This window comes from Saccostrea cucullata, unplaced genomic scaffold (assembly GCF_032062105.1).
Source record: "Saccostrea cucullata isolate Sc308-1 unplaced genomic scaffold, CSIRO_AGI_Scuc_v1 ctg113, whole genome shotgun sequence".
In the NCBI taxonomy this organism is placed as follows: domain Eukaryota; kingdom Metazoa; phylum Mollusca; class Bivalvia; order Ostreida; family Ostreidae; genus Saccostrea; species Saccostrea cuccullata.
The window spans coordinates 279,132-303,502 of NW_026927961.1; the positions used below are offsets into that span (position 1 = coordinate 279,132).

General features: G+C 34.8%; 2 protein-coding genes across 2 annotated transcripts in view; both read right to left on the reverse strand.

The window, feature by feature from the left end:
• LOC134276019 (calpain-9-like) overlaps nucleotides 1–15,793 on the reverse strand; it is a 48,313-nt gene extending 32,520 nt beyond the window's left edge. Inside the window, exons 1-22 of the mRNA XM_062758310.1 lie at nucleotides 15,678–15,793; nucleotides 14,725–14,869; nucleotides 14,407–14,484; nucleotides 13,907–13,994; nucleotides 13,391–13,441; nucleotides 13,255–13,290; nucleotides 13,014–13,072; nucleotides 12,847–12,899; nucleotides 12,434–12,561; nucleotides 11,454–11,555; nucleotides 11,216–11,295; nucleotides 10,854–11,009; nucleotides 10,463–10,560; nucleotides 10,305–10,373; nucleotides 10,141–10,223; nucleotides 9,071–9,189; nucleotides 8,294–8,380; nucleotides 3,901–4,000; nucleotides 3,746–3,815; nucleotides 3,475–3,654; nucleotides 3,291–3,363; nucleotides 2,781–2,949 (exon numbers count right to left, since the gene is read on the reverse strand). Of these exons, the coding sequence (XP_062614294.1) occupies nucleotides 2,781–2,949; nucleotides 3,291–3,363; nucleotides 3,475–3,654; nucleotides 3,746–3,815; nucleotides 3,901–4,000; nucleotides 8,294–8,380; nucleotides 9,071–9,189; nucleotides 10,141–10,223; nucleotides 10,305–10,373; nucleotides 10,463–10,560; nucleotides 10,854–11,009; nucleotides 11,216–11,295; nucleotides 11,454–11,555; nucleotides 12,434–12,561; nucleotides 12,847–12,899; nucleotides 13,014–13,072; nucleotides 13,255–13,290; nucleotides 13,391–13,441; nucleotides 13,907–13,994; nucleotides 14,407–14,484; nucleotides 14,725–14,807 (1,962 nt within the window). The 5' untranslated portion in view covers nucleotides 14,808–14,869; nucleotides 15,678–15,793. The remainder of the gene's footprint in view (nucleotides 1–2,780; nucleotides 2,950–3,290; nucleotides 3,364–3,474; nucleotides 3,655–3,745; nucleotides 3,816–3,900; nucleotides 4,001–8,293; nucleotides 8,381–9,070; nucleotides 9,190–10,140; nucleotides 10,224–10,304; nucleotides 10,374–10,462; nucleotides 10,561–10,853; nucleotides 11,010–11,215; nucleotides 11,296–11,453; nucleotides 11,556–12,433; nucleotides 12,562–12,846; nucleotides 12,900–13,013; nucleotides 13,073–13,254; nucleotides 13,291–13,390; nucleotides 13,442–13,906; nucleotides 13,995–14,406; nucleotides 14,485–14,724; nucleotides 14,870–15,677) is intronic.
• A 1,467-nt stretch (nucleotides 15,794–17,260) lies between these two features.
• Nucleotides 17,261–24,313, reverse strand: LOC134276020 (uncharacterized). Its single transcript, XM_062758311.1, has 4 exons — nucleotides 24,187–24,313; nucleotides 22,522–23,278; nucleotides 20,310–21,247; nucleotides 17,261–19,662 (listed from the first exon to the last, which is right to left on the reverse strand). The coding sequence occupies exons 2-4, from the start codon at nucleotides 23,269–23,271 to the stop codon at nucleotides 17,472–17,474; spliced, it is 3,879 nt and encodes a 1,292-aa protein (XP_062614295.1). The 5' UTR covers nucleotides 23,272–23,278; nucleotides 24,187–24,313; the 3' UTR covers nucleotides 17,261–17,471.
• Between the last annotated feature and the right edge of the window lie 58 nt (nucleotides 24,314–24,371).

Here is a 24,371-nt window from a genome sequence, read left to right on the forward strand (position 1 = left end):
GATTTGTACATACAGATATTTATGTAGATACCAATAAGAGAAGCAGAGATTTGTACGTACAGATATGTAGATACCAATAAGAGAAGCAGTGATTTGTACGTACAGATATGTAGATACCAATAAGAGAAGCAGAGATTTGTACATACAGATATGTAGGTACCAAGAAGAGAAGTGGTGATTTGTACGTACAGATATGTAGGTACCAATAAGAGAAGCAGTGATTTGTACATACAGATATGTAGATACAAATAAGAGAGGCAGTAATTTGTACATACAGATATGTAGTTACCAATAAGAGAAGCTATGATTTGTACATACAGATATGTAGAAACCAATAAGAGAAGCAGTGATTTGTACATACAGATATGTAGATACCAATAAGAGAAGCAGAGATTTGCATGTACAGATATGTAGGTACCAATAAGAGAAGCAGTGATTTGTACGTACAGATATGTAGATACCAATAAGAGAGGCAGTATTTGTACATACAGATATGTAGAAACCAATAAGAGAAGCAGTGATTTGTACGTATAAATATATAGGTACCAAGAAGAGAAGCAGTGATTTGTACATACAGATATATAGATACCAATAACAGAAGCAGTGTTGTGTACATACAGCTATGTAGATACCAATAAGAGAAGCAGTGATTTGTACTTACAGATAGATATAGGTACCAATAACAGAAGCAATGATTTTTACGTATAGATATGTAGGTACCAATAAGAGAAGTAGAGATTTGTACGTACAGATACAGTCAAACTTGTCTTAGCGGCCACCCGAAATCAACGGCCACTTGCGGAAGCAGTTCCCCCCGACGATTTTTCCTATATATTTTAACTGGAATAAACGGCCACCTGTGTAACGCGGCCAGCGGCCACTCAAATCCTCCCCCAACAGCCTTATTGATACTGTAATAGGCGGCCATTTCGTCACTTGCTGCGATTCTATTACGTCTTTTAAACTCATTCGCTCGGGTAATTATATCCCGATTGCCAATTTAACCCAGCTATTAATGCAATTAAACAAATTAGTATTGGATACACTGAACTCTGTGTTTATGAGAAAAAAAAACCTGTTAGATGAATTTGTAATTATTTTTCAAGATCGCCGATTAAAAAATGAACAGAATTTAAATACAATTGATACTTTCCTCTACCTAAAGAAATTCACACCTTTTAGATTTTGATTCCATGTAGAAACCCTAATTGCTACTCTTGTGAAAACAAAGTGCTTCATGTGGCATGATTATCTCGTGAATTTCTCAATCAACAGACAATCGATAGGGATTAGTCACGCTCCACTGCATATGACACCTGTGTTATGGAATGATTTTCAACTGCGTCAATACATCTCTCTGGTCAAGTGGTTAATTTTATTTGTGTGTTTGTGTATATTACATAGAAATTCTGACAGCTTTATAAACAATAAAATTTACCATGAATGAATGAATTCAGCAAGTAAGTTAATTGCCGATGAATTATTTGGGGGGGGGGGGGGGTTACACTGCTGACCATTTTTGAACATATGCAAGTGGAATTTTTATTGACATATTCTTATTCAAATTTCTATGATTTATTTTATTTACCACTAAAATGTATTTTGTGTATTTTTTTTTCTTTATAAAAAAGGATAATAACCAGGCACTGTATGTATTTCTTATCTAACTAATATTTAGGAACAGAAACATGCACAAAAACTTTTTTAAAAAATTCTAATTCTTTAATATTTTTTTTTATTGAGCTTGAATTATTATATATACACAAAAAAGCCTTTGTTAAATTGACCTGTTTTATTATTTGATTAATTTAACTATATGCTTAATGTTGGTTATTCACGGATGTCTTTTTGAGGGCAAACTGGGATAAGAGGCCACCTGTCTTAAGTGGCCAGTTTCCAGACTTCCCAAAGGTGGCCTCTTAAAACAAGTTTGACTGTATGTAGATACCAATAAGAGACGCGTTAGTCATGGATACGTCCAGTATCCTCTGTATTAGTCGGGGGTTTTCATACAAAGAACTGTATTCGGCATATATCCAATACATATGTAGGTACCAATAAGAGAAGTGGTGATTTGTACGTACAGATATGTAGACCAATAAGAGAAGCAGAGTTTTGTACGTACAGATATGTAGTTACCAATAAGAGAAGCAGTGATTTGTACGTACAGATATGTAGATACTAATAAGAGAAGCAGAGATTTGTACGTACAGATATGTAGTTACCAATAAGAGAAGTGGTGATTTGTACGTACAGATATGTAGGTACCAATAAGAGAAGCAGTGATTTGTACGTACAGATATGTAGTTACCAATAAGAGAAGCAGTGATTTGTACGTACAGATATATATATATAGATACCAATAAGAGAAGCAGTGATTTGTACATACAGATATGTAGATACCAATAAGAGAAGTGGTGATTTGTACGTACAGATATGTAGGTACCAATAAGAGAAGTGGTGATTTGTACGTACAGATATGTAGGTACCAATAAGAGAAGCAGTGATTTGTACGTACAGATATATAGGTACCAATAAGAGAAGCAGTGATTTGTACATACAGATATGTAGGTACCAATAAGAGAAGCAGTGATTTGTACGTACAGATATATATATAGATACCAATAAGAGAGGCAGTAATTTGTACATACAGATATGTAGATACCAATAAGAGAAGCAGTGATTTGTACATACAGATATATAGATACCAATAAGAGAAGCAGTGATTTGTACATACAGATATGTAGGTACCAAGAAGAGAAGGAGTAATTTGTACGTACAGATATGAAGGTTCCAATAAGAGACGCGTTAGTCATGGATACGTCCAGTATCCTCTGTATCAGTCGGGGGTTTTCATACACCTGGTGGGTCTCTGTGATCCCTCCCGTCAGATCCTGGAGGGCCCAGTTCGTCAGACCCCCACTGATGTTCTCATAGGATCCGTAACATCTACAAGAGGTGCATACAACTGTGTATTGCTTCATTAAAATGTTATGGAGAAAAAAATGCTTGAAAGTTAAAATAGAAAAAATTTAAGTTTGCTAACAAAGCTTTTTCAACCATTAGCTAGTCCTTGAAAATGTTTGGTAAATTAACGCCGAAACATTGATAAAGGAACATAAATACTCCGTGTCAGAGTATCAGCCTGTCTATCTGTCTATCTGTGTTTCAATATTTGTATAAGAATGGATTTTAGTAAATCTTGCAAAATGCAATATAGATGTATGTAATAGAGGCTCATTTTGTACTTTGTAGAATGCAATAACACATCAAGTTACCCTCTTACTTACTTTGCATAAGCCTTTTCAAACAGAGCAGGCCAAAATTCTTGTTTATCAGAACTTCTGAGATAGATCAACTCTCCTAAGTAAAGAAATGAATGTTAATTAACGTACTTTATTACCAAAAAAAACTTTTTAGTGTATGGTCAGTACAGAATTCTTAAAACTTTCAGTAGCTATAATCATGATCTACCATTGATGGTCGGCAGACGGTCGTCAATGACAACGTCAATCCATTCTCCGTATCTCCAAAACCGGAAGTGGAAGACTCCTGCATACTTTTTGGTGAATCCTTGGTTTTCTGGAATGCACCTTTTAACTAAGTTTGGAGCCAATGTAAGACAAGAAAAGGCAGCAACCAACCAACAGTTACCTAGAATCGAACACAACTTCATAGTGGCAAAACCATATACCGAGTTAACAGTGTATATATTAAAGACAACCAAAATACATAAGACCCTTACCCAACTTTCCTTGTAGCAGGTCAAATCGACTGAATCCATTGGCAGTGAATTTAGGGAATGATACGATTTCCTAAAGAATGAGCGAATCCTTAAACATAATTTCAACACAAAACAGATTGAAATATAAAATTGTTTGACCTTCCAATGGTACTCACATGCGGTCTTTTCCAGAAGATGGGTCTTATGTTTGGTCTGTAACTATAGAAGAGTGATCTGTCACTTGCCGGGAAATCAGGGTCTTCGTACAAGGTCCGTCTGTTCCAACGAGAGACGTCAACAAATCATGTAAGAAACAATCTGACTAGGTCAACAAATCATATAGTAACCCGACATGGTCAACAAATCATTTATATATAATTTAATTTCACTTGTATCAAGCAATTTCATTGGCTGAATCATTCAGAGGAACATATAATATTTTGTATAACATAACTTGCCTACGTCACAATGAGTTACGTAAAAAACGTATTACTCCGCTTGACGTTACTTTTAAAATAATGCTAAATTTGAAGCCTTATTCTGGAGGAAAAATTGTCTCATTGTCTACATTGAAATTAAATTATAAAGAATAAAGCTAATTTTAACTTATGTTATACGATATAACAAAACTTGGGGCAGTTTACGCTTTTTTTATAAACCTCTTCGCGGTTTATAAAGCGTAAACTGCTGTAAACCAACTTTTAAGTTATGAATATTTTATAGTCTCTTTTTCTACTAAAACAGTTTTAAAAAGGATTGATCGCGAAAATAAATTCGCAAATTAGTTTATTTTCGGTAAATCGCGAAATAAAGTAGTTCATTCCTTAATGAACATCAACAACAAATTAAACATCATGATCGGAACAATTTAATCTGAATAGGCAGTATTTGTAGAAGAAGCGAAATATTTCAACAAATCATGATTAAGCACTCCGGCAAGGTCAACAAATCATGAAGGAGCTGACCAAGTCACTAAATCTTGATCTAAAACATTCTGACTATGTGACAAATTCATGATCTAAACATTCTGACTAGGTCAACAGATCATGATCTACACAGATTGACTAAATCTACAAACCATGATCATCAGAATATTCTCAACATTTTATGATCCAAAACACTCCGACTAGATCAACAAATTATGATCTTAATATTCTGGCCAAGTCACTAAATCATGATCGATATATTCTGACTAGGTCAACGAATCATGATCGATACATTCTGACTAGGTCAACAAATCATGATCGTTACATTCTGACTAGATCAATAAACCATGATCTAAATATTATGAGTGCACAGCAAGGTAACTCACGATTGAAGACAACTTTCCTGAATCCTCTCAAACGTCGGTGTTTCCTTATTTTTGTCGCTGTGTATAGAGGACACGATAGAGATGTTGTGTAAACGTCTGGGACTGCTCGGTTCCAATGTTGTGACGTCATTCCTGTATCCGGGAAGTTCCTGGTGCCGTTTGACAGGAAAATTAAAAGACGTCACGTTCTTTCGCGGGCTCTCCATCTAGACATCTACAAAATCCAACGGCATTCCATGACATTCTGAGATCTAATTACCTGCCTTTCACCTGCGTGATACGACACCTAGTGCCTTAAATGTTACATTAGAGATTTGCTAATGATATGTTGGGTATTTGGGAACCGGTTATAATTGTACACCTATTATTACCACAACAAACTAGTTCATGACAGCATGTAAAATCATCTCTGATGGATTTCAGTTATGCACTTTTTATCAAAAAATTTACCTATGCGAATGCCTAATCACGTTTTTTAAGTTTTTTTTTTCATTTCCTTCAATAGATATTTGTACGAAATGATACCTTTTCTGGTAGCGCATATATCAAACACGAAAATTTAAAAGATCACTTTTAGACTTTTACTTGAATAATAGGACTGATTTAAACGTGTATACTTAAACTTGTATTATCGGTTAAGCATTATTGTGATGCTCTTTAAAACAACATAAATCTTTTTATCTACAAAAAACACATGTAACCTGGCATGATAACTACGATGTATACATGTAATAAAGCCATTGTGTCTGGCTACTATCGGCTCTGATCGCCCTCTCTGTGTCTGTAACACGTTCCCTAACTGGACGGGGGTCTATTATTCCTCCCAGTGAGGGTCTCATTATACGGCCCTGTCCCTCACACCACGAAGGCCAGTGACTGGAGGATTTACCCAGTATCTGACCATTGGAGTATTGTTTCCGTCAAAACACGTGACATTTTTCCCCAGTTTGTTTAACTTTCTAAGCTTGGATTATTATCGTCAATTTTGACAGGGTTGATTGACAAGGTCTTTCTGATTTAAACTTTACAAAATCAGCTGCATTTTAGTGAGATTTATTTCTTCTTATAATATATTCGCTTAGGAAAATTGTACAGGTACTCTGACATTGTTTATAACAACAAGACCAAGTTCTATAGGCAATACATTTTATCAAGACTTACAATGTGTACATAATGGAATGTAAGATGTTATAAGACTTTTTGTAGAGGATGACAATATTAAATTTAATTTTGCCTCACTAAGGGCTTTTACCAATGCAAATACATGAGTTCTGAAGTTTATAGATCATTCTTTCTCTGCCAAAAATTTCCATTACAATGATTGCAGCTCATACATTTTATGTTTACGAGTATTTTGAAAAAATCTCTTACTAGATGTTAGTCCTCCGGAGAAAAAATTACAAAAAGGAATGGTAGCCAATCCTGGGCTTTCTGATGTTACACACTTAATTCACACACGGTGACAACTGATAAGATGGAGGAAAGTAATTAAATTGTTTCCAAAGTAATTTGTTTAGATTACATTATAGTTCTAGAGCCCACCTACAAACTGAAGTTTCAATATACAAATCCAAAAAACCACATAATACGGAGATGTTTTACATCCATTTTCCAATTGCGTATGATAACATACACGATGTCCATAAAATATGTTTATGCACTGGTCGTAGCGGGGCATTCCATGAAATATTCAAATGACCGTCTGACAAACCTTAAAAATAAATACACAATTTTAAATAATTATAACGTGCTGATCTATTTACCCCTGCGGAACAAAGATAAATATGATATATCCTGCGCGCCTGAATAGTCTTAATAAGTAAGGCCGACTCCTCCCGTCCTGAACGGGCACCTGTTGTTATTTAAAATGGAGACATTTAAATCAAGTGGACCAATTCGTGTATTGAATACCGTGTTGTTTGCACTCTAAAGACAATGAAAAACCTAACTTCTTACTAAACTTTATTCTTCGTCTGTCAGTCTCTGGGGGGAATTTTTTCGTCTAGTTTTGTTTAACATCATCTTGTAACAAAACTGTCACATTGTTTGACCGTAATCATGGTCTGGAATTCCACTTCAACACTCAATAAGCTGTATTGTCTGTATGTTCAGTGCAATAAACAATGACCAAATGTAGACAGATTTTAGTCTAGCTTCAAACTTTTATAAAGCTCATCAATGAGGCAACCATCAAAGTTTCTATCTTTCCAAAAAAGTTGAACACCGGAGGTCTGTTCAATGAGAGAGCGCTTGCAAACATTCTTGTTGAAGGTATAAGGAATTTCGACGAGCGCTCGCGAACGTTCCATCTGTTGAACAGGCCGCCTTGGGTATATCATTAGACATTCTGAAGCCATCTTCAGAGAAAGTCACTCCCAGTACAGCATCACTCCCCTCCTTACCACTCAAAAACCCAGAAAAGCAAAGAACGGGAATAATGAAAAAAAAATAAAACATTTAGACATTGAATATCTTAATATTTTCTGATTGAGAATATTAACGAATTTTCTGAATTAGACTACATTTGAGGAATAAAACATTAAACGACTGATTTTATAAATTTAAATTGTATTTTAAAAACAAATAAATGTGGATATAAAATATTATATATTACAGGTTTTATTTGTAATATAAGCACAATTTCAAAAACATAAACAATATACAAAATAAACATAAAAAAATAAAGAAAAATAAAATTTTTACACCTAATGCAACTACAACAACAAAAAATATATTGAATATCTCTAAATATACATAGAGAAAGCTCTTTTTTAAAATTAATTTATACAAAGCTAATGAGAAACAGCTATAGTTAAACACATAAAAATGTGTTGATTTTCATGAATGCAGTCATTAATGTACTCTTCAAAATGAATATATATATGTATTAACACAGATTAATTGGATGTAAGTGTTAACTCAGTAGACATTTATGTTAGCGAGGGACTTGTTATATCACAGGTTGCGGTAGACATGTTAATGTTGTATGGACCAGTGTGGCATCAGCCGTTAGGAAGATCGTCAATGTTAAAATGGCAGATCTCCACCGCATCCTCTCCTATGGAGTGACAAACACTGAGTCTGAAAAATAAATCAGTCAATCTGAAACTCGTCACAGAGCTCAATTTGTTATGTTTAAATTAGACAAAATAGAACATCACTAACACTGAGTCTGAAAAATAAATCACTCAATCTGAAACTGAGTGAAGCATAATCTATTATGTTAAAAAAAGGCAAAATAAAACACCCCCACTAACTTGAGATCCTCCTCTGTAATGGTCCCATTCTGTATCAATTTGTCCACCTCCTTCAAATTCTTAGCACCAAGGTTCTCTATACATTGCCTGTGGAGTGTACAATAAACTTTTGTTGTTAAAAATCAAACAGCTATTGTATTCCTCCATGACCTATTGAATATCATTCTGCACAACAAATGACAAATTTAAGACCTCTTTCTGGTGAGTGTGGTCCATGATTTTGGGTGTCTCTAAGAGTTCATCATCGAAATCCTGATGTCATACCTTTTACAAACAAATATTGACTTAAAGTGATAGAATAACATAAAGGTCAAGGAAGGCAACAAATTATGTCAATTACAAAATTTTCTTATTGGTCCCCTTCCCTTGAATTCAGAGGGGACTACAGGCTTCCTCTGCCTGACCATCTGTCTGTCCCTATCTCAGTCTTCTGTACTTTTTTCCTAAATGCTTTCAGATATTGAGCTGATTTTTTGTATGTGACTTTACCATGATGAGTTATAGATCAAGTTTGCATTTTGTTTCACATAAATGATTTTAGACAGAATTATGGCATTCACAATTTTTAATAGGAACCATATTACACTTGCTGTAAAGGACTAGTATTGCTAATGCAATACTCTCAGAATGCTTGTTTTTATTCAAAATTTCATCAATTTTTAGCATATTTTGTTTCAGAAGACAAACAGCATAATCTTGCCTAACAACCAAATCTATATATATTTAATGCTCCAGTATCAGAAGCTTCTTGTGTATGAACATTTCTGAGTTATCTACCTTTTAAAGACGGCTGTCTGTCTGAACTGTTGTTGTAAAATCTTGTCATCAGCGAAATAAACATCTACTGGTTCGAGTTCCTGAGCCTCGCGGGCCTGAGTTACAATCTCGTCTAAATCCTGTAATATATGTATACATGTAAATGAATTTTATATACATCAATTAATATCATGTGATCCTGACAGGCCTGAGTGACAATCTCATTTAAATCATACAGGTCTTGATATACGTTTTTTTTAAATTAGTAAATTATGAGTTTATATATAGATACAAGATACAAGATTTTATTAATCCAATTTTGGCCCCCGCATGAGCAAAAAGATTTACATACAAAAGAAGGAGGAGGATCCAAATGATAGAACAAACATGATGATGATATTACAAATAAAGAGCAATTGTTAAAAAACAAAACAAAAAAAGTATATAAGAGATATACTGAATATACATACATGTATTGTATTGTAAGTTACATACAAATATATATAATTTATACATATATATATATATATATAGTTAAGGGCAAGAAACTGGGAAAGAGGTATATAATTTTTTATGCTTATCACAATATCTTCAATTAAGGTAAATTCTAAGGAATGCAGCAAGTGATCTAAGGATGTCTGGGTCTTCATTAGTCATGAGCCAATAAAATTGATTATCATAAGATAGAGATTGAAAATTTTTACATTTAATTTTACAAATATTTATGAGTTCAAGTCTTTGTACATTAAGATGAGGACATACAAGGAGAAAATGAATTTCATCCTGAATCTCGTTGTGATGACAAAGTGAACAAATTCGTTCCTCTCTTGGTATTTTTTGGTAACGTCCAATTTCAATTTTAAGCCTGTGAGCCGATATTCTTAACTTTGTTAAAACTGATCTATGTTGATTGTTTGTAAGAATATCTAGATAAGGTTCAAAACAAAATTTAGTCTTTATGCTGGTAAAGGTAGACAATTTGCCATCTTTATGTAAATTCCTGTCTTTTTCCCATTATTTATAGAAATTCAGTAATATTCTTTTCAAATTGGTTTTAAATTGTGGGGTTGACATATTATATATGAACTGACCTCACTAGAGTCATACTCCTCAAAATCGTCATCGTACTCAGCATCAGAGCTGTCTGCTGCCATCTCACAGTTATCAGCGATATCTGGGGGAATAAACAGCAAACATGACACTAAATGTTCCAGAAATTGTGATTCCAGGATAACTAAATGTCACAGAAACCTACCTTCCTCATCAGAAGAGTCAAAATCATCGGAATAGTCCGCCTTCCCATCACCATTCATGTCATTCATCACTAGAGAAATACACAATTAAATGTGAGAAAGTGAGGTCAAAGTTCACTTTAACAAATCTACCTTACACAACTAGAGAGTGACACATTACCTAGGCCACTGTCTTTCTGCTGTGCTGATTTTGGGGCTTTCTCTGGAGATTCCCGTCGTCTATTTATAGCTGGACTGGCCGACACTGAATTGTTTGCACTATATAAATGTGACAATATCCAGTATTACAAAGAAATGTCAATATTTCAAATGCATTAAATATAACTACATTTTGATTTAAGTAAATTTTACAACTTTCATTTTTTTCTCACAAAAAATTTTTAAATTATCAATGAACTAAAATAAGGTACACAATTTCACTTTTCTTAATTTTTTCAATGCTTAGTGTCCTTTGCAAAAGTGACTGATTTGTAGTTAAGAAAGAGGAGGAAAGCTTATTTCATTTTCTGTAAGTAGAAATGAGATGTGGGGAGGATCTATCATTCACTAACCTATTTGCCTTACTTCCTGACTGGTCTGTTACATTGAGATGTGGGGAGGATCTAGAGTTTTCTTTGTTGGTCTTTAACTGGAGTAAGCTTTCCTTCTCCTGTATGAATTCTGCCAGATGCTGTTTTACGTAGGACATGTTTAGGAGGGCACTGGCACTGCAGAATAAAAAAATCAAAAAGTTCCTAGTCAACTACTTCTATTTTTTTAAAGACTGCTAAGAAACCCTTCTCAGTAAAATACAATAATAAAAGTATGCTTTAATGTAATTTATCAATATAAAGAATATCTCTTATATAAAGTGAACCTATTCATACTGAGTATAGACTGTATTTTTTGAAATACAGACTGTAACAGAACTGACCTTGGCCTGTCCTCCGGAGTTTTTTGTAAGATGGAGGTCACAAGGTCATGTAAAGACTTGGAATACTGGGATGGAATGGACTGAAAAATAAACATTTAACATACAAGTATTTCATTTTTTATAAATATGTACATGTAACAGTTGACTTTAGAATAAATATTAACAGATAAAATGAAATTTGAAACTCATTTTTCATTAACAGTATAAGCCCTATCAATATGAGTTGTCTCCCACTGACCTGATACTCGGCTTTGATTATTTTAAACAACAGGCTGACGAGATTCTGGGCATCAAAAGGGGGACACAGGGAACTCATCTCATAGAGGACACAACCTAATGCCTGCAAAAATAAAACAGGGATCTCATAGAGGACACAACCTAATGCCTAAAAAATAAAACAGGGAACTCATAGAGGACACAACCTAATGCCTAAAAAGTAAAACAGGGAACTCATAGAGGACACAACCTAATGCCTAAAAAGTAAAACAGGGAACTCATAGAGGACACAACCTAATGCCTAAAAAGTAAAACAGGGAACTCATAGAGGACGCAACCTAATGCCTGAAAAATCAATAACTAATACACAGATATCTGCAAGGATATGGAAGCATTAAGCTTCGATAGGAAGTTTTGAAGTTTTCTAACTAAGATTTAGATATCACTAGCTCAGGACTGATATCTGGTTTAACTTGGATATCTCTAATCCATATTTATTATTCAAAAATCACCCAGATATGAAGCTTTGAAATCATCTACCTAAATACTACTGCAAGAATTTTTTTTAATCACTTGGTGTCAGATATCAAACTGAAAGAACACATAATTACCAGATAGAAGACTTGAAGATGGCTGATCTAGATACTTGGCTAAAAGATCAATGATCAAAATATCATAAATCCTCACCCAGATATCAGACTTTGAGATAACTGATATCTAGATATCTGACTAAAAGATCACATACCTAGTCAGACTTAAAGATCAGTATGTAGCTATAAAATCAAAAACCAAGATATAAGGATTGGATATTACCCAAATATCTGTGTTGAAGATCTCTTAACAGATATCAAAACTTGAAGATAACCTACCCAGATATCAAACTTTACCTACCCAGAAACCAGACTTACAGATCACTTACCCAGATATCAGACTAGAAGATAAACTACCCAGATATCAGACTTGAAGATCACATAACAGATATCAGACCTACAGATCACCTACCCAGATATCAGACTTGGAGCTGTATGGAATATCCTGACAGAGCTCTGGGCTAAGGTAGGATGGTGTCCCAACCACAGTTTTTGCCACATCAATGGTACTGTCTAGGACCTTAGATATACCGAAATCACCTGTAAAAGAAGAAGCTTAGATATACCAAAAAAGGACCTTATATATACCAAAATCACCTTTAAGTTAATGCATGTTTTAATTGAACTTATTCTTTTATTTTTTAAGTGTTATTTGTTATTTATAAACACAATTCCAACTTAAACAAAGTTTAATTACTTATTTACAGGTATTTACCTATATACCCATATCATTTGTAGCATACAAAGAATTCAGTAGAAATAATACATGTATGTGTAGATTGAAATTCTGTTTTTTCTCTCTACTCAGATCAGGTTCACACTTACCGAGTTTAACAACATTTTTCTTTGTCAGGAACACATTTTCTGTCTTCAGATCCCTGGAATACATAAAAGTGGCAAACTTTGAACTTTGTATAAACATGACAAATACTGTGCTAAAATTGAAATTATTTTAACAATCAAATTATACTTTTTTAAGACTTTTGATTTACCTATGAAGAATCTTATTGGAATGTATGTACTGGACGGCCATCAGAGTTTGTACAAACCACTGTAAATAAGAAATCAGTCATAAAGTTAGAGCAATTGACAGAACAAATATAAAACAACCTTCATAGCAAAAAACAACCTCAAAGCCAGTATACAACTTCTAAAGCAGCAAATTGTGACTGATACACATAGATGTCATAGAAGTACATTATAAACTGCACCAAAGAGTGTAAAATAACTTACATTCATAATCTGTTTTTCCTCAAAATGCTTCTTTTTCTGAAACATGAAAATCATAAAACACACATCAGACTCATTAAAGATCAGCACATTTCTTTAGAACAATATTATCATTGAGTCTTAGGGAGATAATCCTTACATTAGCTGCCTCTTTGATCTTGTCGTCAAGGTTACCTCCATCACAATAGTCCTACAATAAATGTATACAATATCAACAGTGTGTTTTACAAATGTTAATTATCCTTCTGAGGCTTAGATAAAATTTCTACATTATCAACGGAATCGATATTTTTTTGTTTGTGATTTCTGATGGCTTGTCCACGTGTCACTAAGGATTTGGGTTCCTGATTTCCATTTAAGTCTCCTCCAAATGATTAATAAAACTGACCATTATTTACATTGCTATACATTCATATACTGTAGATCACTTAATTTTCAAGACACCTTATTTTCGCGAGATAGTCATTGGCTCTTGATTAGCGAGACAAAATTTTCACGAATTGTGGTCATTGCTCTATATAATCTTAAGGAATTCTATAATACACGAGAATGAAATTTTCGCGATCATTCTGTCTCCCGTAATTACGCGAAAATAAAGTTCTCGCAAATAAAAAGTGATTTACAGTATGTCCATATAAATAATACGTTCACTTACTTGTACTATGTATAAAAAATGTTCATGTTCATCGAAGAATGATTCATGGTAAGATACAATATGGGGATGCTTCAATTTTTCTAGAATTCTGAAAAAAAGAAAGATGAATAATATTACCTGCTACAAACATACAAAGCAATCAAGCTGACCATTATGTTGATATTGAGTTTATTAACATCTGCTAGTACTATTATTTTAATTTAAGAATATATCTTGGAAAAAATTATCAATACTTTACAGAACCAGGTACAAATAGAGTGAAACCCTGTTCTCTTTAACTTGAAATGACCAAGGAAAAACATTCGAAAATTTGACATATCAAGCTTAAAATACATAAAGCAAAAGTGGTTGATACTTCTAAATTATTTTGACATATCCATGGTTTCCCAGATTTCAGTGTTGGACACACCAAAATTTAACTGTACGTAGAGTATGACCTTGACTAGTCATTTGTGAAGTATAGATAGTTAATTACTTTATATTGTGATAGATCAGTTTACCTGGCTTCTTTTTGTACTGCCTCTTTTGTTCTGTTCTTCCTTTTTTCATCCAACTCAATTTTCTTTAATGCACAGTACCTAAATATAATTCGGTAATAAATAACATCAAAATTTCAAGCATTCAGGTTTTACTCTTCCCTTTTTTATTCAAATACATTTAATTGATTAATATCTAAGTTCCTAAAAACTCTTTTTATATGATCAATAAGTCATTATGGAATTGACAGACTTTTGCAAAAACCTTTGAAAACAAAAGTTTAATAAAATCTAAAATATAAAGTACCCAACTACCCATGATACAAAAATTAGATTACTCACTTTTTGGTTTCATTGCTGCGGGCCAGGTACACAGCGCCACAACCTCCTGCCCCGAGTCTGTGAATTATTTCATACCTCTCCATAGCAGTTATCTATGTTGTACCAGAGCACTCAGTTTTGTCACAATCTCCATTGAAGGAAATGTCTGTAAAAACATGGAATGACAGCAGGCATTTTAAAACATGCAAGGATTCTCTCATTTACAATTTTACATGAACCAAAATACTCCAGGAATTAAGTAAAATCTTAAATATAACAATTATAATGACACCAGAATTTTTCCATTCTTGTGCTGTGGACAATATTTCATCTGTAAAACATATTCCATCCCTAAATGGAATACTGATAAAATTTTCCAGTATATTTTTGTTACTCAAATGACAAATGTCTGATTATTAAGTGTCTTATGGAAGTTTCTGTCAAACCATGTACACATTGCATGTCTACTTTGTAAATTAAAACAAGTTGTCTGTTGAAAAAGTTTCAATCAATTCAAGGTTGTACAACAAGTTGATGATTCCGTCTTATTGTTTCATTAAGATGCTTCCATTGTTAAAGGACATTTACCTTAGACATTGAGACTTAAGTGTCCTATATGATTAACATCGTGGGAATTATATAAACAGCTGATCCATTAAATTGATTAAAAACTATACAAAGAAAAAATCTTGTCCTTTTTTACTAACATATTTAAATTTTCTGTTTCATTGTTTGATTCTTTGTATCATGTACATTATAATATTCATAAGACAGTTCATTAAAGTTAATTATACATTCGTTTATATATGAATTGCAGAAAGAATTGTCCCTTGCTGTCATCATATCACCAGTGCATGTTCAGCAACTGTTAACTCCTGTCGATTCATCAATTCATTCTACGTAACCAATATTTTCTAGACTCGACAGTCTTGACAAATACATGTATGAATAATTAGTAGCTGACACAAAATTACCTTTCTAACTTTAATTACTTAATCATTAAGTTAATGTCATTCTTTCTGTTTTCAGGTCATTCCTATTTTTATGCACTTGTAAACAAATTTTCTCAGGAAGTGCAGTTCGAAAGAAAGAACCATTTTCATTGGAGAATGAATCCGATTCAATCCAATCACATGATGGAATACAACTACAACTTGTGCAAAAATGCGGGAAGTTCAAAAAATAAAAAAGGATTTGATCAACACACTTGGATTAAAACTGTATGCATTAAAAATATATTTCTTGTTTACAAATAAAATAAACGGATCGATCTAGAAATATCAACTTAATAACCAGTTTAATTAGAGGAGGAAATGCTTTTTTTGCCAGAGATAAGGCTAAAATATAATCATATCAGAAATTTCAATATTCTTACTGCATTTATTTAAGTTTTTTCTCTGCACTTTACTCGTTAAGTCATATAGGATGAAAGAAAATATATTTTTTTACAGATTGATTACATCAGCTAGGATCTAAACCATGGAGACTGACCCCATGAACTCCAAAGAGGTGCCATAAGTATTAAATTGTCTTATCAGCTGAGCTCTCTGTCCACCAGCAATCACATTCATCTGACCAGGTTACCATCAAATTCCTTTCTCCTTATATGCATATATCTCTGTCCTAAGACTGACCAATGTGATTTTAATCAGATTGAAGACTGCACATACATGCATGTACATGTGTACAGTGACTGCAGTCACACCATCATGCAGATGAATTCTTTACCAACAGGACTACCGACTTTCACCTGCAAATCCTGGGGTGACCAAAAGTTAATTAAAAGAGAGAAATTATAGCTAGGATGAACACGACTGGGACTCAATACAGGTCCACTGAACTCTTTAGACACTGGTGCTCTATTAAATTGATTTACAAATAGAACTATCAGCTCCAGATCTGACCGAAAATACACCTGTCTGCCATACATACCGTATAGCGGGTTTTCTTGGCGGGTGTAAAATTTGGCGTTTTGCCTCCTCAAAGGTATGCCAATAATTTTGGCATAATTTATTTTAGCGGACACAGGGTTTCAGCTCTTTGCAGATGCACACTTAGAAGAGTACTGAATATTTAAGCGATTGAAATTTTAGCGGGCTACCATCAAAACACCAAAATAAGCCAAAATTAACACCCCGCTAAAATAATCTGCTATACGGTATATAAATACATTCAAACTTATATCTATAAGATAAGATATGTTTCATTACTTATTCAGTGCCCAAATGAGCATAAAGTGAACAAATTTAAAGAGAGAAAGGCCTAAAATATTTTTGCAAAATCATTCCTAATTATAACTTCATGCCCAAATATCTTTTTGAAGAATGTTCATCATTATTTCAGCCTTGACCTACATTTAGGGTCAAGATCATTTTGAAAAATATATGCTCTAATAAAATGGAAACCTTGAAAAAAAATCTCTTGTTTTGAGTTATAAAGTTACACTCTAAATTACACTTGGACAGCTAGAGCCCAATTTGCCTAAAGGGTAGGGAAAATGTTCTCTGGACAACCAAGAAAGATATCATTTGAGGGCTGCAGACAGAACATCAGTAAATAAAGCATTCTCAATCCATTTATTTCCTTTATAATCAGATGTATGAAATAAACTACTGGTCATCAATGAGAACTTAGCCCTACAAGATAGAATTAGATATAATTTGTTATTAAGCCACAAATGTATTTATTTCATTCTCCATAAATTGCACAATGAATCAGCTACAGATGTGGTTTTAAATTACATGAGGAATTCATTTCATTAGCACTGATTATGACTTGAAGTTTGAATACTGATAACTGACATTGTTATTTTCGTTAGCGGTGTAGCGCCCGGTTGTTTGACCGGTGTTGTAGGGGTGACGCGCCTGACTCCTCTGTCCAGCTGGTGCCCCCGACGTCACCGTGTCCTGTATCGTTATCGGCGTGTTCCACAGCGTGTGTGTGGGAGGAAGAATATCCTCATCCACCTTCTTCTGGGCCTGTAATACAGGGGGATAATTTTTTTGAGTCTCTGATCCTGTTTTCTGAGGTCTGACAATGTATGCATGCACAGTTACTGCTCCTGAATTAGAGGGCACTGCTTGTTGGTCATTTCTCCTGGCTATGGTGACATACTGGGAGACTGGGGTGTAGGACGTCTGTAAACTGACTGGTAGGAGGGACACTGATGGCTGTGTGTGAGTGGACGTCAGCTGGTTTGAACTTGTGTGTTCCTGGTTGTCGATCATTATAGAGTTAGTGGGATCCGCATTCAGTTGGTACTGGTACTGTATCTGTTTCTTTATTGGGGACATGTTCTGAACAGGGATTTCTTGAGGAGTGATTAATTGTGTGGACTGGTTCATGTTCAGGTTATTCTGAGATGAACCATCCTGCAGTTGAACATGCTGAAGATGAGCAGCAGGAACCATCTGTATATAGGTTTCATTCTGAGACTTGGTTTGCTGTCCGTACGACCTTACGTTGTTGGCAAGCATGGACTGGATATCATCATTAGTATAAGTTTTGACTCCTTGACTGGCTGTATTTATATTCTGTGTGTCCTGTACTAGGTTGATGGGAGACTCCATTGTATACTGGTGATCAGTGTGGTGCAGTTGTTCACCACTGACATGATTCAGCAGCAGCTGAGCCGTCTCCGCGTCTCCCATCGGCACATCCTGGGAGATGGGTATGTTGATGGTCTGTAGGAGATACTGCTGGGGATCCTGTAGGCCAGTCACAGAGGAGGGGGTTGTCCCTGTACTACCAGAAGACTCAATCAGTGAGCTCAGTGTAGTGTGTAGGGGAGGCACATCAGACGACTCGCTGACTCGGACTTGAGGCTGTGCCGCGAGTTTCGGACCTCCTAAAGTGGTGAGAGATTCATTGTAAGTCTGGCTGTCCAGTAAATCCACCTCTCCTTTCTGATTCATTACCATCACACTCTGTTGTTTAGCGGGTTCCTTGGAAGGACCTGACTTTGGCTTCACCTCTTTTTGCGTAGAGTTTGGAGGTTCTTCATAATCTTCATTAACCTCTACAATACATAGCACTGAGGGGCTGTCAAACTTGATAGACTCCATGAGGTACTTGATTTCGTCAGGACTGAGTTTATGCTTGTTTGTGAGGTGGATCCTCATGTTTCCTCGGGTTGTACTTTTATAGGTACATTCTGGACACTGGAAGGGCTTTTCACCACTGTGTGTTCGCTTGTGCACTAACAATTGAGTTCGAGTTTTAAATGTCTTGGTGCACTCTGTACATGGGTGCTTGCGTACTGTACTGTGTTTATGGTAGACATGGCTGTTTAGGCATGTTCTGGATTTGAACCCTGTGCCACAAGTTTCACAAACAAAAGGAGTCTGTTCCACATGAATGAGTTTGTGGTCCTTCAACTGGAACTTTGTGAAACATTCTTTTCCACATATGTCACATTTAAATGCCTTCCAGCCTTTCGGCAGAGGAACTCCATGTTTGAAATACTTATGGTAGTGCATGTAATAATGATTAGCATCCTTAGTAACATAGCCACAAACATCGCAGGATTTAGGAGTTGCCTCCCTTTTACCTATCTCTATGTGGTTAACAGAATCAGCCACATTCATTTCATGGGTTTTCATGACATGGGTGATGCAGCGCTTAGGAAACACAAACTCATTCCCACACAATTTACAGATAAACACCTTCTCATCCTCTTGGACTGATTTTGCCATTTCTTCGAGTTCAGAAGCGTAACGACTTATCCCTGAATATGGTGTTAGTTTTGATGATCCTGTAGACTTGCTTTTGCTGGGTTTCTTCTTCTTCTTGCCTTTGGTCCCCTGCAGGGGTTTGATGTTGGTGAATGCCGTTGGTTCGTTCTTGAAGATGTAGGAGGCCATTTCCTCCACCTCTTTTTCAGCGAATTCTCTGGCTCTCTTCTTCGGGGGCTGCCTCGTAGTCTCTGACTTCAGGAGAGGAGAGCTGGTCTGAGCTCTCCTAAAATTACAAAATCACATTAATTAGTTATAAAAGAGAGAAATCTACACACAGTTGATCTTCCTAAGATTCATTTATATCTTATAAGATAAAAGCTTTTACAAGAATTTTTTTTTCAGTGAATGCCAGAGGTAATTAATCAAAGGGAGAAAAATGATACTTTTATTTGTGTTTACTAGTATTATATGATATTAAAATGGAAAATTTATATTATACTGTAACATTTTATGTACATGAAATTCATGAATCAACTTATTTTCAATTCAGATATATGTACATATAATCTGCAAGTGAGATAGACCAAAACTAAAACTGTTTAAATAATTATTATAAAAATTATTATATATAAATAAAAGAATTATCAAATAAAATGATTATCAAAACTCTAAAAAATAACATTCAAAATAAAATGATGTGACAAGGGAAATAACTCTTTCATAATAGATTGCAAGAATGTTTTAAAATAAATGATTGGATTAAAAGAATTTTCAACATTTTCATTAAAATAAATATTGAATGATATGCATAGTGACAGGCTAAATTTTCAGCTTTCCGTCAATAAAGACCACAAAATCTACCAATGGAACCCCCCGTGCTAATATGACTTTATTTATTCCAAAAGAGTCCTCTGTTAATCCGTTACTTACTTTTTGCCTAGGCCTTTCTTGATGCTGCTGAGAGTTGCTGACTTTTTCAGTGATTTGAACATTTTCCCCTTCCTGGCCCCTTCAAACACGGCCCTCTGCATCCCTGACTGTGTGGTGATGGAGGGGGGAGTGTAGTCACTGTCCGCGTCATCATCCAACTCCTCCTCCGACACCCCTTCTAGATCCCCTCCCACATTCTCTGAGGACTCTTTGTTGCCCGCGGTCTCCTGAGCTAGCATGGAGAGCCTCCTCTTTCTGGGGTGATTCAGATAGGAGGTCTGTGCCACGACAGTGGGAATGTTGCTCTTTTGTTTTGGAGAGACAGCAGTTTTATTCTCTGTTACAGATTCCGGTTTTGTTACTGCAGTATTTAGTTTCTTTGTGTTGTTTCCTTTCTTTAAGCCACTAGTAAGCGTGTCTTTAAATGTCTTCTTTTTCACTGTGCCAGACTGGGTACGGGTTCCATACACGTGATTAACAGTGGTGGGGAAGGGGCACTGCTTGTTGGCCTCTTTAATGGGTTTCTTTCCCCCACTGGTGGGAGGTTTACTAACAGTCTGTTCCTCCTTCTTTGGGGGTGTTTTCTGGACACTCTCTGGAGCAGCTGCAGCTTTCTGGGGTGATATGACACTAACCACGATGGAGATGTCCTCATTCGTGACTTTCAGTAAGGAGCTGTCCAGCTTGTAGTGTAATATGAATTGTGTACAGATCTTAAGCAGGTGCTCTAGGTGGAACAGCTTGGCTATCCGGGCGAACTGCCCTACATTTTCTGTTGTGATGGTTACATTTCCATCGTACAGGTAGTGTACGAGCTGAGATGCCACCTCCACGGGAATTCCCGCTGGTAAGCTCACTCTTATAGACTCACCAGGACTAGGGTTAGCCATCTTGTTCATCAGAAAAGGGCTGGCGGCCATCAAAACAAGCTTGTGTACCTGTTATAACAAGATTTGAAATATTTGATCATCAACGTAAGATAATAAAGAAATGTTTGTAAAGAAATCATTAACCAACTAAAACTCAAATTTAGGATATGCCATATTCAAAACTTATTCAGTAAAAAAGGTTTTAAGACCCCTTTGGAAATAAGCCATTGGCTTTCATGGGTATCCTTGGTATACAAATGTAATGTGAATTATATTCAATTCAACTAAATTAAATTCTTTTGTTTAGTGCAAAACTTTTATAAATATATATGTATCAGAAAATTATATTGTCAAAAAATGTATTGTAGCAATGTATGAGTAGTACACCATAATAAATATCTATCATTTATAGTGGACATGCTCAGGATGATCCCTAGTGTTGTCACGATGATTGATTTATAATGAATTGAAACTTAGACAATCGAAGATTTTAACAATCGATTAATCGGTATATTTCAGATCTTTTTCATAGTTTTCCACTTTTATTTCAAGAACAGGCTCTTGTTATCAAAATATATATCTTTCAAGAGTTGTCCTTTATATATACATGTACTTAAAATATGTTTAAAATAAATCAAAAGATAATGATATTTGTATTTCTAAACTGAAGAAACTAAACTACTTGTTTAAATAAAATATATATTTTCAGTATTTGGGGGAATTATGTTTATAATCACAAGGAATTTGCAAAAATAAATGCCTTATAACAGTTTAAAAAATTAATTCCATATACATTTTAGATGATCATGTTAATCAAAACCTGATCTGTCGATGTTTACTTTTCCGAGGCCAAGTAATTCCTAATCATGCAAAAATCTGTATTACTGAAATCTTTAATCAAACTGCATATATACTGTTTTTAGAATATGCAATGCACCTTTTTACATTATTTAGCAACAAAATTCTAATTTTTATAAAATCTAATACCTATTTTATGCAAAGGGTTACCGAATCGATTATTGGCCGATGATCAGTCAGTTAGGGTCAACCGATGTTACCGATTAAATTTTTTTTTAAATTTAGAACCAAAATGGTTTTGCTATATATTGCAAACTTAATGGAGATGCATACAGGTATTATATATGTATTTGTAATGAAGCAGAATCATTGGTCTCTGAATCTTTATAGTTATAAGCTGTGTTTGCTGTAACATTTATTTCTGACTTCTGAAAATAAACTGATTTCGGATATAATTCATGTATGGAGCATTGTAATTATGTTTTTTTTTTTTTTTTTTTTTTTTTAAATTTTAAACCATGAAAACAAAACAGTTCTGATCATACCCTGATTTCTTTGCTTCCAGCCACAAGAACAGCATCCCAAAACATGCCCTGCTTCAGCAAGCCAAACATCTTACTCATCAGCTCCCGGGGTAGATTGGTCTCGGTGTAATCCTGCGTGGCCAGTTTGTCTTCTGTTGTCTCGGGTTCTGGCTCCATTCTCATCACCTTCTCACTGATGTTATGCCTTGGCTTGTATGGTGTTGTTTTCATTGCTGGGGGTGGATCTGGATTTTTCAGGGGTGTTGGGGGGTCTTGATTGACTGCTGTAGGGGTGTTATCTATTACATTGTTTCTGTAGGCTGGCATCACAGCACCAAACTCACTCCCCCTACCAGTGTAGCCCTTGGGAGGTTTTATCAGTGATGTGGGACTTTTGTATGCCATGACGGGAGTGTTTGGTAGGTCTTTCTGGGAGTAGTCTTGAGCAGTGACATTTCCAGTGTTGTACTGGTCACTTCCAGCGTAGGCAGTTTTACCTGGGCTTGTGTATGTGGACTTGTATGACGTCAGATGAGAGTTGGTGTGATACTGATCTGTTACATTAGACGACATATAACCCCTGCTAGAGGAGGGTGCCATGTTATAGTTGCTGACATATCCGTGTTGCATGGCGGTGTTGCTCTGACAGTTTGCTTGCAGGTCTAGTGGTTGCTGGTACAGTGCCATGTCTTCTTGTTCATTCATTGTGGACAGACTGAGGTCGGTAGCCATGGAAACGTCATGCTGATATCTCTGATGGCCTCCCTCCATCTTTCTGCTGAAATCAGAAAAAATTATTAGCAGTGTGAAATACTAGTAGATAGATGTATTATATTTGTGTGTATGATATTTGATTGAAATTGATTTTTTAACATGTTATCGAAGACTTGATTTTGTGCATTTAATTGTTCCTATTCTTATTTACATTATATGCAAGATCGACATTTAGCGAAGTTCTTGAATTAGCAGAAGTTAATGCTTTCTGTGAACACTAAAAGGAATATATATACACATATCTAAATACGCTTACAGTAAACTATCACCAGACTTTATGTATATTCTGTTGGGTTGATATAATAGATTTATTCCTTCTAAACATAGAAATTCCTTTACTATATTTATGTTTCAAACATTTGTTTTTCCCTATTCTAATTTTTGAAAGGGAGGAATACCCTGTATAGTGTGCATACTGTTGTGTACAAGTGAGGGTGTTTCTTTTTCTTTGCAACTTCTAAATTCACTTGATTACCGAGGTTAAAACCCCTATCACTAACGTAGTATTAACACATTTAATAAAAGCTAGAGAAATGAAAGGTGCATTCATTAATGATTTATTACAATTTGTCCTTTTCTTGCAGCTTGACATGCATATTTCTTAAAAGTTCACACAAACATTATGCCATGATGTTTATTGATTTTTATTTCTTAATTGGCTTATCTCAAATAACTATGCAACAAATGACTGCACAATATGATTAAGCTATTACCTATATTGGACACAGACTATACTTATCCTGTTCACTTTGTAAAAACAGACTACAAAACAGTGACCTTGAAAATATAAACAATACCGTTATATCTTGTATCAAATAAGTCAATGGAAAGCAATTTCACAGCAAGATATTACAAAGTTACTTCATTGACAGCGTATTCTGTGTTTCTTTTCTACTCTCTCTGCATACGTACCCAATTAATTAATGGAAGATATTCGACAAAAATTCATCAATATTAGAATAAATCCGTTGTTGCTTCAAAATGGCTACTCTGCATAGCGTCGACGTAATGAGGTCAAGCTCGGGATGTTTATGGAAACCTGCATTGAAATAACATTTCTGTTTCTCTTATTTTATATTGTAAATTATATAAGGTAA

Excerpts from the sequence above, each read along its gene's own strand:
- LOC134276020 (XM_062758311.1), bottom strand. The coding sequence starts at position 23,271 with ATGGAGGGAGGCCATCAGAGATATCAGCATGACGTTTCCATGGCTACC. Across the intron at positions 21,248-22,521 it reads CTGGAAGCAAAGAAATCAGG|GTACACAAGCTTGTTTTGAT; the intron begins GTATGATCAGAA and ends TTGTTATAACAG. Across the intron at positions 19,663-20,309 it reads AAGAAAGGCCTAGGCAAAAA|GAGAGCTCAGACCAGCTCTC; the intron begins GTAAGTAACGGA and ends TTGTAATTTTAG.